At 34.2% G+C, this 12300-nt stretch overlaps 1 protein-coding gene across 13 annotated transcripts in view; it reads left to right on the forward strand.

Moving 5' to 3' along the window:
* The window catches only part of LOC106880921 (uncharacterized), an 83373-nt gene that overhangs the window by 39076 nt on the left and 31997 nt on the right, over positions 1-12300 (forward strand). For all 13 annotated transcript variants that reach the window (XM_089359443.1, XM_089359444.1, XM_052971491.2 and 10 more), the window contains 2 exons: positions 10108-10155; positions 11603-11671. In XM_089359443.1, coding sequence (XP_089215569.1) covers positions 10132-10155; positions 11603-11671 — 93 coding nt within the window. In that variant the 5' untranslated portion in view covers positions 10108-10131. The remainder of the gene's footprint in view (positions 1-10107; positions 10156-11602; positions 11672-12300) is intronic.

A 12300-nucleotide genomic window follows, 5' to 3' on the forward strand; every position in this document is an offset into this window, starting at 1 on the left:
ATTGTTTATTTTTAGAATGACATTGTATGGTCAACGTGAGAGGCTCAGCCTGTTCATTTGGAACACAAAACTAGTAGAATATTTGGGCCGGATATGGCTTGTTTAAATGCTAAAGGGTTAAGAAATTTGAGATGAGATGACTTTGTAGATTTCCTGTCCTGGATATTTAGAATGTAGAAAAAAACCCAACAAAATCTGTGGTTAAATTAGGTTTGTTGTGGTGCAGTCTTTATTCAGTTTTTGAAATAATTCATTTGCTTTTCTCACCAACTCCATTATTTAATTTTTTTTTTTACAGCTCCTGCATTGTTTGACATCATTGTTCTTACCAAATATCTATCTTTAAACACCTGTTACTTTGAAGTATCATGTTTTTTAAAAATATTTTTGAATATGCTCATATTCTATATTGATTTCAGTCATCAGTTGCAAATCTAAATAACTGCAAAGTGTTAATTTATGTTTCATTAGTAATCCTAGAAATCACGAACAAACTGTTAAAACAACTGACACAACACATCACTCATATTCATTTTCATAATGATTTAACCCGATACGAAACAATAGTTTGTGTCCTTACTGCAGTTAAAGGAAGTAATAATAATAATGGTTTCAAATTTTGGTACAAGGCCAGCGAGTTTGGGTGGGGGGAATGAGTCGATTCCATCAACCTCCAGTACTCAACTGGTACTTATTTTATCAACTGGCCTTTGTAGGGTTTTCGAGCGAGATCATTGCCAGTGCCCCTGGACTGGCTCTTGTGTGGGTGGCACATAAAAGACACCATTTCGAGCGTGGCCGTTTTCATGCGGGTGACACGTAAAAGCACCCACTACACTCTGAGTGGTTGGCGTTAGGAAGGGCATCCAGCTGTAGAAACTCTGCCAAATTAGATTGGAGCCTGGTGTTGCCATCCGGTTTCACCAGTCCTCAATCAAATCGTCCAACCCATGCTAGCATGGAAAGCGGACGTTAAACGATGATGATGATGAAAGGATGAAAGGCAAAGTTGACCTCGATGGAATTTGAACTCAGAACGTAGCAACAGATGAAATACCATTAAGCATTTCGCCCAGCATTCTAACGATAATAATAATAATATAATAATCCTTAATATTTTTGGCACAAGCACAGCAATATTGAGGGGAGGTGTTTGTTGATTATATTCACCCAGGTATTTTATTTTATCAACCCTGAAACAAAGTAAAATTGACCTCATTGGCATTTGAACTTGGAACATAAAGAGTCAGAAGAAATGTTGCTAAGTATTTTGTCTGACATGCTAACATTTCTGCTGACTTGAATAAAGTGGTAGGATGGATTTGATTGGTGGGATTAATGTATTTCTTCAACTTTTGCTGATTGTTAGGAAAGAAATGCTGGTTATTTAGAACAGTAAGACACATAGTATGGTGTGTGACTGACAGCAGCTGAGTAGTTTTGTTTTGCACTAGTCTAAAGTTGTTTCAGTGATCCAATGAGCTATGGCATTCACTCATAAGATAAATACCTCTATTAAATAAAAAAAAAAAAAAGTGGGAGGTTGGGGTGGGGTGGGCAGTAATAAATGTTGGTTGGCAAAATCTCAGGTCATCAAGCCATTGCTGAGTCCTCAATCGCCGCCATTGTGATGGGGTTTCATTGACAATGAGCTTTCAACAATCAAGGTCTTTCATTGCAGTCCATAGAAGTTAGCACCTGATGAATGTCATGATCCAGCCCCTCAGTATGTTATTGCAGGTCTTCCTTGCTCCCCCATGTGTTGGTTTCCATAGCAGCACTTGGTGATTTAATCCATCTTTTTCTTCTGTCTTCAGTTGGTTGATTGTGCTTTTCATGATACGCTTGTTGCTTCTCTGAGCAGTTAGGTGTGTAGTTCATCTTGGTGTTTCGTGAACTTTGTAAAAGTCCGACATTGTGTTCCGTGAAGAGGTAGGCTTTCTACAGTTTCTGAAGAACTCAACTTTTGTTATTTTGGGAGATACTTTTATCACAAGGAAACCATTTTTTCTAGTGTTGTTCAAGTCATACTAATTCTGGTTTACATATCTTTCTTGGTATATCTCACAACAGAATCTAAATAATTATTTTAGCACACATAATCTGTAATTCCCAAATGTGCTTGTGCAAAAAGCCATTCTTTTAGCAGCTCATAATCTTACAAGCATGCACTTACAAAAATGACATGGAATACTTCCTCATACCATTCTTCAGATACATCTGCTCCAGCCTCATGTCAGCCATCTTGAACCTCTGCTCCAGTAACATACACTCTAAAGTAGTTCCTCTCAAATTCACCAGCTTTCTTAACAAATACAGCATCAGATACAAATACAGCATCTCTACAACTTAAACTTACCAGGGATTACCCAGCAGAATTCACTCAACATGTAAAACGCAGGAACTAAAGCAAAATGGCTTTCAGAAATACCATGTGGACCTACAGTTACTACATTTGATCAACACAAATAATAAGCACTAATGTACATACAGTATGTTAAATCAATGAATTATGTCTGTTTACTCTCTCGATTTTTTTTTTTTTTTTAAATCTTATAGAAATATAAACACAAAATAGCACACTTAGAATTGGCAGTTCACATACATCTTATGCCCACAGCTGATCTGTATAATGAGACAAAAATATTAAGAATGGAAGATTACCTGGACATGTATGAAACACATCTTATTACCTTAGTAAATTCTCCCTCCACCCACAATTCTTGCAACTGCATGTACAGTCACTCCCGAACACTTATACATATCGACACCACCACTGTATGTATGCTAATCTTTCGGCTTTGTCTAGAGAAACACAAAAGGCAGATTCATGGAAAAATAGCAGCAGCAACAGCAGTTTTATCCTCATCAGTCTCAAGAATCATGTTAGGATGTACTCGAACAATAAATGTAGTGCTCCAGCCATTATCATCTTGCTTGAGTCTACTGTGGTCACTTCCTGGCATGTAACAACAGATTGGTAACTAGAGAAGATGCAACCTGCCAATTTATCATACTGCACTCCATATGATAAACCCTTGCTTGTCAGAATGTGGTCTCCAACTAAGCTAAAGTATTGCTTAGTGTGTCAATCTTAGTTGTTTGATGAAACTACTTTTGTGTTAGAGATCTGCTCGGTCAGGTTTCATTTGGGAGCTTTGTACCACAACAGTATTCTATTTCACTTCATTATTCCAGTTACTCTTTGGCTTATTGATTGTTATATTATCTATGTGCATATTGTGGTGCAATATCCTGATTAAACTAATCTTATCTTTTATTTATTATTAAGTATAACAAATTTTAAATTCTAGCAGTAGGATATCATTCGATATAGTATCATGAGAATGATGGTACTCACCACTAAGCATTGTTATTAAAATTGGTAACTGTACTAGTTCTAGTACTGCTGATTGCTGTTTAATTAGCTAATGTAATTCTACATTAAACTTAATAAATGATAAAACCTGTTGAAATGGATCAAGGTTGAATTAAAATTTGGGATAATAATCTGAAGCCAACATCATTGATTTCAGTGGTTTATGCTGTTTGAGGTCAGGTCAGCATTATCAGTTCATTTAGTGCTTAAAGAGTTAAGTAGTAAACACTAAAGAGGTGTGATCTAATATTGAAAATGAATGGCTAGCTGTACATTTGTTCAATAAGTGCCATAAGCTTGAGATTAAAGATAATTGTATGAGCTTGTTTGAAACATTAACGGTAATTGTTGGCAGTGGGGGTATAAAGGATAGGAGTGAGTAAGCAGTGTTGCCAGGATAATCTTCTTAATCCATGCTACTTTGACAGGCTAAAATATTATTGCTTATAAAATGTCACTTTGGAGAACTCCCTATGTGAACCCTCCTACCATCTAATTTAGCTAATGTCTTTTAACAACAGTATTTTTCTTTTATGTTTTGGTGGCCATCTCCATTGATTGATTTTTTTCAGCCATGTTGATGGCTTCTATTCTTTATGGAATATGTTAGAGTGCAGGATAATCAATAAAATACGTTTATTTTTTATTATATTGAATGTAAAAAAAAAACTTTTTTATTGATTTCTTTAAGCACAATACCACAAAATTTTGAAAGGAAGAAGACTAGAAAGTGTATGTGCAGGGAAGAATTGGTTTGGTTTTACTGACCGTTAGATTCCAATTGCCAGAATCTAGACTTTGATCTACAGTGCTTATGGTTTATTTTAAAACCTATGTCAATTCTAAATCTCTTATAGCTTTCTGTATGGTCTTGTTTTATTTTTATTTAGATTTTTCAAGTTTCCTATTGTTGACCAGCAAATTATTCATGGTTACTATCTTAAAGTCAGAAATAACTATTTTAAATTTATGGTCTTCCATGTACCGTGACATTCATCATTTACTGTCTGTTTTCCATGCTGGCATGGGTTGGATAGTTTGATAGGTCCAGTGTTGGCGTTGGCATGTTTTCTATGACCGGATGCCCTTCTTAATGCCAACCACCTTACATTGTGTTGGGTGCTTTTTCCACACATCTGGTACCACTAAGGTTGTCGAGTAAGTTGAATGAATGACAAAAAGAATTTTAAAAAATTCAGTTACTGTTTAAATCCCTTAAACACAAATTCTTCATGAAAGTTTTTAACTATTAGGCATAATTTCTTTGAACTTGTTTTAAGAAGAAGAAAAATTTAAAGCACAGAAGGATGTTTAATGAGGATTTGATTGCAGGCTTCTTTTCTTCTCAAAGCAGTTCATAACTAGATATTTCAAGAAATTTGGTTCTAATTGTAGAATTTTAAATCTTAGAGTGAACTAAAATCAAAATGCTTGAAGTGGGGGAGGCAAGATCCACAAAAGCAGAAAATGGGTTGTACTTAGTGCAGATATTGGGTGGTGTTTTCTTGATTGAGCAGAAGACCAGGGTCAAAAGCATTCCAACTATGATCATCTTGTTTTTTTATTTTTTTTATTTGGTACTATATTATCTAATGTGCCTGGAATTTAGCTGCTGTTTCTCACAGGTCAAGCTATTATGCAGAGACACCCTCGTTTGGCTTGTAATATTCATATAAAATTGCTGTAGCAGCTAAAGTCAGTTGTAAGATAGTGCTCCTATATAAAATAGGAGCAACATGGTGGAAGTAATTTGGGAGAGTTGGTGTAGATGTCAGGAAAATATGTGTAGTATTAGTAATTTCAATGAAGGACAAATTTTCTCTTAACCTGTTGATTCAGTCTATGTACAGCCTTCCTAAAACCAATCAAATATTTCCTGATGAACAGCATGCTGCTTTTAGTCTTGTACTTCAACATTATATTTCTTCCCAGGTTTACTTTGATGCCAAAATTGGTTCAGAATCAGAAAGAATTACAATAATCACATTTGGTATTTTCACCATTATTCATATGGGTGGTTAAAAAGCTTGCTTTGTAACCATGTGGTTTCAAATTCAGTACCATTGTGTGTGACACTTTGGGCAAGTGTCTTCTGTTGCCCTGGGCCAACCAATGCCTAGTGAGAGTTTTGTAGATGGAATCTGTTTTGAACCTTGTTGGATGTATTTGTGTGTTTTTGTGGTTCATCCCCCTCTACTGCCTGACAGCCAGTGTTGGTTTAAGACCCCATAACTTAGTTTGGCAGTACTGGGGTCAATTTGTTCAACTAAAAACCTTTCAAGGCAGTGCCCCAGCATGGCCACAGTTCAGTGACTGAAACAAGTAAGAGATAACTGTTAACTTCTAAGGTTCTTCGTTTATTGTATCCTCATAATTACATCATCTCTTTCCTTGTTAACATAGACCGAGGTGCATAAGCTAGAATCCTTCTCCTCGTCTGAAACTCGTATTCATGCCAGCAGCAACAGCTGCATTTGTATCCTGTTCAGGCTGTGACTCAGTCTTTCACATTTTGATGTCTGTCCTTCGTATCGGTTAATTTCTGTGTTTGCTTATCGTGACTGCAGCACCAGGAACATTTCTCAAGCATTGAAGGATGCATTTGACATTAAGAATATTCTTTTATCAATATCGTCGTCCTGGTCATTGTAAAAGATTTCTTCAATTACTTTTATGGTACAGTAGTGCCTTATTGAATGACATCCACTTGAAATAAATAAATAAATATAAGACTGGTTGCTACTCATAATTACTAGACTACAACTGATAACATAGTCATTAGTTTTCATTCTTTACAGCTAGTATTTTAGCCCCAGGAAATACACTTCACTTTGCTTGTTAAGAAAATTTGAAGGGTTTATTTTAAGAAATATATATATTTTTTCTTTACATGAAGGTCATTCACTTATGAAAAACAATTGGTCCAGTATTACAGAATACCTAAATCAGACATTGTTAGCGTTGTAAAATGGTATTAGAAATTAAAACCTTGCTGAAACATTCTTTACTGAACTTATATATATATATATATATATATATATATATATATATATATATATATCGTTTTCATAATCGGTCATAATGTCTTACGTTTAAGATGATTCCCATGCTTTCCCTGATGAGAAGGTTACAATTTTAATATCAAAGATCCCTATGGATCACACAGGTTGTAATCCTTTGAAACATATGTAGGAATAAAGTATGCAATTATAACATGCGTTTTCTCCAATCCTTAAATTCTTAAATATACTCAAATACCCAAAATTTCAAGGAGTTCCTGCCTTAAAAACAGGAGCTAACCACTGTTATTTTGTGTTCTTTGCTACATTGGTTTCTATTAACCCATTTATTCTATCAGAAGAATTTTTATTCATTAAGATAGAAGAAATACACATAATTATATATATATATATATATTTATATTTATTGTGTTGACATTAGTTGATGCAAGTTGATTCATAAAAAAAAAATGTTTTTGCTCTAGTTAATGAAATGTTAATTAGTGAGCTATTAGTAATAGTATTCTGTTTGTTTGTAAAATTTAATAATCCAGTAACTAATAAGTCCTTGTGGAGTGTGCAATGATTATGATATTGAGAATTAGTGACATTTTCATAAATTAAGGTATAAAGTGGCTTATATATTTTGAATCTGTACCATTGTCTCACGAAACAATTCTATCACAATACATTTCTGTGTTGACACTGAGAGTATAATCCACCAACTTGTTCCTATAGAAAATTGGCTGTTTTATCATCATCATCACTATCCTCTGGGCATCACTCTCAAGTCTTTGGACTCATAGTTACTCAGTTTTCATAGTATGTAGGTGACTGAAGTCACAAAATTCTCCCTTAAGTCAGATGCCAGTCCATTGCAGGGCCACTCATTTACAGCTGAGTGGATTGGACCAACATGAAATGAAGTGTTTTGCTCAAGAACACTGCACTGCTCAGTCAAAGAATGAAAACCATGATCTTGATGTTGTGAGTTCATCACACTAACCACAATACTTTGTATTAAAATTTTGCTTTCGTAATTGTAAATTACAAATTTTCTTAAATCATTTTCAGGTGGTGGGGTGGCCATATCAAGCAGTTTGGAGTTTAATTCTTCCTTGTAGTATTTCTCTTTTGGGCTATCCTTTGGAGATGATATCACAAGGCTAAACCCAAATAGCATTGTGTTTTATCTATTTGTTTGACAATTTTGGGAAAATCTTTTTATTTCTTTAATTTTTCTTGAGTTCATAAACAGATTTATACATACATATACTTACACAAAAAATACAAACAAGCAATTCGTGAAAAAATAAGGTGTGTCTGTGTGTTTCACTGTTCAATTCACTCGCGGACATGAAAGACAATTGGTATATGTGTATGACTGTATGTTACTGAGAACTGAAAGCAAATAAAAAAATAAAAACTTACAGAAATTGCTGAGCAAATAGATAAAACAGAACAATCTTTACTTTCAGTTTTGTTCCACCATCTGTTTTGTTTTCCCAATTTCTGCCCAAGTCAACATTGTTCTTCATTCTGCAGGAGTCACCAGCAGTCCTGGGCTGATGTAATTCACTATGCTATTAAAGTACAATGTCTGAAACTAGTAAAAGGAAAGAAGAAAAATGAATGTTAAGAGTTGTTAAAAAAAAAACAAATTTCATTTCCTGTTCAGGAGAGTGAATGCCAGAATAAGTTTTTTCATGTATTAAGTTTTTCTCCCTCACTCTCTTTAAAACTTTTCTTTACACCTGTGTGTGTGTGTTTGTCATAGTATAACATATATTTCTGTAGCAATTGTTCAGTGACCTGGTCAGCTTTAGTGAAACAGATCTTTGTAGTTTATAACCAATTGAATGTATAGGAGCATTCTACTATCCCAGTACCTTAAATATGCTTAAATCTTGTTTGTACTGTGTATGTACAAAAGCCACACAGTCGTTGGTTGTGTGGAAGGTTGCATAAGAGATGAGAAAGAATGATTTAGTTGTTTGGTAAGTTTAAATTCCTTGGAATTTATTAGAAGTGTTTTGTAAATCAACACCGATTGTCTCATGAGATTGAAAATCTATACTCTTATTTTAGAGTATATGCTGTTTGTCTACATTTATATGACAGAGATAGATTTAAAATGTGTTGCAGTCTAATGTATTTGTGGTTAGACATGTACTTTAACCCTTTAGTGTTCAGATCAATCTGTCAAATGTGATGCTTATTTGTTCACGTTATTTTGAATTATTCAGGTTCAGGAGGGGTGACCACAATATTTACTCCTAGCTTTCATTTTTTACATACAGCTTTGAAATTTTGTCAGTGGTTGCTTATATACCAGTGGATTATAGTTATGTAATTTTAGCTGATCTTGTTGATTAAATTTGACTTTTATGGGCAGGTAAATTTAATTAACATGTGTAAAAGCAATAACATTATGGATAAACACTGAAATTTGATGATGTACAAAGTATAAATAAAAACAGTGATTTGTCTTTGGACAAATCATATTGATATTTATGAATCCTCGTCGGATGAGGAAGATTTTGATAACGAAAGTGATAAAAAATGGAAGTGATGAAAATGATATTGAAAACCTTATGGCAATATGGTTGAAGATTACATCAACCATAATTCCCAATTTCACAGAAAGGACTAGTTCACAATACAGTCTACCTCATGATGCTCAAACATTGGACTATTTATTTTTATTTTTACTGAAAAGTTTTTTTTTTAACTGTCATGGAGGAAACAAATATGCTCAACACATAATTTCTATTCGTGGAAGACCCAATCCACTATGGCAGCCAACTGATACTGCAGAAATGCAAACTTCTTTTACTCTAAACATTAGGTTTGGTATGAAGCAGCTTCCTCAGCTGTGGAACTATTGTGACATTTTGGCATCCAGATATTGTTTGACATAATCCATGTATTCTAGGAATGTATGAAACATTTTGGTGCTGCCTATTTGGCATCACTGATTTTCCACTGGCTTTTGACAACAGATGTTTCAATGTTTTCCTCAATTTCTCTGTCTCTCTCTCTATCTTCCTATCTGTGAGAGCAATTATGTTTTTATGTATGTGTAATGCCTGTCTCTCTTCCCTCTCTCTCCCTATTTCTGTATGTGTATATGTCTCCATATGTTTGTCTCCAGTGTCAAAATGTACTGTCAGCCAAAACACAATGTTCGGTCATCCATGCCAGATTGTGAGCATCCAAACAGCTGCACCCTCCCAGGTCATTCCATACTCTTGGTGTGCTTGCAGTAATCTTTTCACTTCAGTTTTTGTCCTTCATCTGCTGAGCGAAAGTCATTATGAAGTCTGTGATGCTTATGTGTGGTAGGTGAATAGTCATGTTTGGTGTTGGAAGATTTGTTTGGTACAACAATTAGTGTTTGCAGTACCACATAATTTATAAATGTATGAAGTTGGGGGTTGGTGAGTTATGTCCTTGGTGTGTGAGAAAATGTGACTGTAATGTCTATAGTCAGTGTGTGACATTCAACAATTCTTTTTCTTTTTTTTATTATTTTTAATTCAACTAATGTCAATGTACCAAAATTTTTTAGGTGTCTCACAAAGAATTTTTAGTTATATTTTCACTCCCCCTCTGTTTAAATTTGGCAGTGATATTGTATATATTTAGAGCAGTTGTCATTAACATTTTCCTTGATAATCATAACAATTTACTGTATAAGAATGTCATTTTATTTTCTAAATGTTTCAGAACTGAACTAGAAATCCAAAAATCATGTCTGGTGAAGATCAAATAGAGGTAAGTAATCTGTTTTACTACTGTTTGTTATTGAATTCTTTCATTATTGAATATAACCTCCTTAACAAGTCAAATCTTTATTCTAATTCTTTATTAAATTGTCAGTTGTTTAATGGTAGTTTTCTTCAGTAATTTCATTAATTAATGCTACATTTTAGCAGATCTTTCATCATTCTGCTCTTGGTTTCTGCTGAGACATTAGTGACAAAAAGGTTACAGATTCTGTTATTGAGGTTATAAAGGCTGAGCATAGCAATTTAGGAATATCTTGATTTTTAAAAGTTGCCAGATGTTTTGTCTACAAAGTTTATAAGGAGTCAGGGACTGAAGATGGAAATGTATCAACAGTATCAAAGCATAAAATGCATTCTAAGCACTCTGAACTCATCAGAACACTTGAATTTATCCAGCAAGTTCAACAGACCATTGATTACAATCCCAGAAAGTCCATGAAGTCAATTGCAAAAGATCTCCATGTGTCAGAAGGAACAGTCAGAAATGTCCACAAAGACATCAGTTATGTCTTATATGATGAGGAAAGGTCAATTTGTCAGAAAAAGTAAAAGAAAACCACTACATCAGATCTAAAAGACTCTTAAACAAACTGAAAAATCTGCACTATCACACATGGCTCTAGTAACACAGGATGGATGAAACTTTTCATGATCACATAATCCCTAACATTTGGCCTCCTAATTCCCCAGATCTCAATCCATTGGACTACTATATGTGGAGCATTGAGCATTGTTGAGAGAGAGGTCAATGAACGTGCTCGTAACACCAAAGATTCTATGAAAGCTGCCATAGTCAGAGTAATGTCCAAAATGAACCAGGACCACTTGATTCGAGCATGGAGATGATTTAGAAGCAGTTGTTGAAGCTGAAGGTGGCTTTATTGGATAACATTATAGTAAAGAAGGTTTATTTTTATCCTCGTAGCATTTTTTGTTATAGCTGTTTTTTTATGAACATAAATCTGTCCTCAAATATCTTATGCACACTGTATAGCTGACCAAATCATTAAGATTTCAGCCTTCAAGCTAATTAAGAAACTTGCCAGTTCACATAACTATAAATACCTAAATGAAGGAGTTCAGTCAATGACTATAAGCAGTAGTCACCTGTATGATTGATAACTTTTAACTTGCTGTGCTGGGTTCACATTCACCCAGGATACTACAGTTGGCAGCAAGAAAACCTGAATTTTGCATTCAACAGAATTGCTAAGCATTAACATTACCCACAGTCAACCTTTTCTGATAACCAACCAGTTCTTTAGTATTTTCCACATTCACATTATGTAGCCTGGGGTTCAAACTTCTGCTAAAAATATTTGTGTATCATTGTTGAAACTAGGATTTTACATTTGTGCGATTTTTAAAACAATTTTAAAACCATCTTGACTATAGATATTAAAATATCTGTTCAATGTATTTTCTATTTTCAGTGTCCACTATGTATGGATCCTCTGGAAATAGATGATAAAAATTTCTTCCCTTGTACATGTGGTTATCAGGTAAGTAAACTTTGCTTTTTGGGTTATTTTATAGAGAAGATAATAAATGAAGGGAGAAGTATGATAGAATAATTCAGAAATCTCACCAGTTTAAATTTTCATTAAGTAAATGATTTTGTTGTCTGTTCCAACAATTTTAGATTACCCCACCTCCCTTCTGTGAATATAGATGAATATACAGTATGTAGAGTGATTCAACTTTACTTTTTTTTCTCTCATTCATTTAATAGTGAACATTAATCTAGTCTAAAATGTCCAAGTCAGTAACTGCTGTGTTTGTTGTGCTGTATTTGAAAGCAACTTAAAGTCGAAGTATATATCAAAGTTCATTGAATATGTTATCACTGGCACAGATAGTAGGTTTCAAGGCCCCATTGCTGTTAGGGGTCAGTTGAATATCAGTACTAGAGGTAAGGTCAATGTCACCAAGTAACTATCTCAAGGAGCTAGTAACAACACATGGTAAAGAAATTGATAAAAGATTGGTCACTATCAAAATCTACTTAAGTGAGTGTATTTTTTTTTCTATGCAATAAGGCAACGTAACTAGAGAATCAAGATGCATTTGTTTCTATAACCTCTGTATTGTACTCCTGGTGTAAGTAACTGTAGGGAAGACATGTGACTTG

The sequence above is a fragment of the Octopus bimaculoides genome, chromosome 11 (assembly GCF_046866305.1).
Source record: "Octopus bimaculoides isolate indiv1 chromosome 11, ASM4686630v1, whole genome shotgun sequence".
Lineage (NCBI taxonomy): Eukaryota > Metazoa > Mollusca > Cephalopoda > Octopoda > Octopodidae > Octopus > Octopus bimaculoides.